Source organism: Schistosoma mansoni (genome assembly GCF_000237925.1).
Source record: "Schistosoma mansoni, WGS project CABG00000000 data, supercontig 0457, strain Puerto Rico, whole genome shotgun sequence".
NCBI classification, from domain to species: Eukaryota; Metazoa; Platyhelminthes; class Trematoda; order Strigeidida; family Schistosomatidae; genus Schistosoma; species Schistosoma mansoni.
In genome coordinates, this window is record NW_017386286.1 from 24316 (window position 1) to 25780 (window position 1465).

General features: G+C 27.4%; 1 protein-coding gene across 1 annotated transcript in view; it reads left to right on the forward strand.

Moving 5' to 3' along the window:
• Smp_199770 (schwannomin interacting protein, putative) overlaps positions 1-287 on the forward strand; it is a gene marked incomplete at both ends in the record, with an annotated part of 19756 nt that extends 19469 nt beyond the window's left edge. Inside the window, one exon of the mRNA XM_018797931.1 lies at positions 1-287. This exon is cut by the window's left edge and continues 34 nt beyond it. Within this exon, the coding sequence (XP_018644750.1) occupies positions 1-287 (287 nt within the window).
• Positions 288-1465: the final 1178 nt, after the last annotated feature.

The following is a 1465-nucleotide window of genomic DNA, read 5'->3' on the forward strand; positions in this document are numbered from 1 at the left end:
AAAATAATATAGAAACTAATTTATTTTCAAATGTGGATTGTATTAAAACAAATGATATTATTCAAACATCTAGCTCATTTGATGAGAATGAAATTAATTTAAATAATATTGAAGATCATAATGATAATTCACAGAATTTAGCATTGAATGGTAATTCATGTTATATAAATCATAAAAATCAAAGGAATTCATCGGTATCTGGAAGATCATCTTTATTATTAGCTTTTGAATCTTCGGTTAATTTAATTGATTTATTGAATGAGGTCTGTCAATTAATGTGTATTTAATTCATTTTTCTTATGACATTTTTTGTGATATGTTTAGTGGTAATTTTAAAATTGTTTCAATATAATCTATCACATTATATATGATATTTACCTGGACATATCTCAACACTGCTGAGGAGTCCCGCAATATGATTAAACAATTGTCTTATATGTTCCTTGGATTTCCAACGGTTCACGAGTTAAAGTCAATTCATGATGAAAACTTCCCTATATAGGATAGTTTCAACTACTTTTTCGTAGTACTTAATCACTTTGGGAAAACTAATACACAGATTCAAAACTATCCCGTATTTGTTGAAAGTCATCAAATAGTTTTAATCTTAGCTATTATGTTGTTTGCTAGTAATCAACAAAGGTTAGAGTAACATATTAATTGGTTATAATTGGTGATACTTTGTAAACAATAAATTATTTATAAAATCATTTTTAAAATTCTTATACGAATAATTATTCAGTAGGATTTTAGTTTTTTTCGTAGATAGTAAAGTTAACTTTTAAAGTTGGTTTTCTACGCCCTTAGCAATTAATCTACCAACTGCGTTACTATATCTTTTTTTAGTTAATCAATAAGCCGTGAATATTTCTATCTGTTTTTTTCAATATGTACTTGGAAAAATATAAGCCTAGATGAGTGGTATATATATATATATATATAATCATTGATAACCCACGTGGTAGTGTTAACTGAATACCAGATCACGACAAAAAACGATGTATGAATCTTAATAGATGTATAAGTAGGACCAAACTGAAAAATTCATTTACGTTTAACTGAAAATAAATAATGAATCTTTAAACAGTTTACAGCTAAATTCATCGGAAAATAAGATAGAATAACTGTTGAAAGAATAGTTATCAAAAATATACTCATTCATTTATTAGAGAATAAGCATTCATTTCTCAATTTTCTCAACACATTCTTATTTGTGTCAGTAAGTTAATAACAGTGTCTTGATTCAGTATGATATATAAAAATACGGCTGAGCTGATTTGTGACGTTTCAAAAGTTCACCAAGTGTCGTACCCGAAGCCTAGAGTTATTTTTCTCCGGTTATTTAATGATTGGTAGCTGGATATTTACAAACAGTCACACTAAATGAACGGTAAAAAGACCAAAAAAAGTGCTAAGCTTGGAACATTTGACAAAATTTGAATACGCTGTGAATAAACTCAGCCAA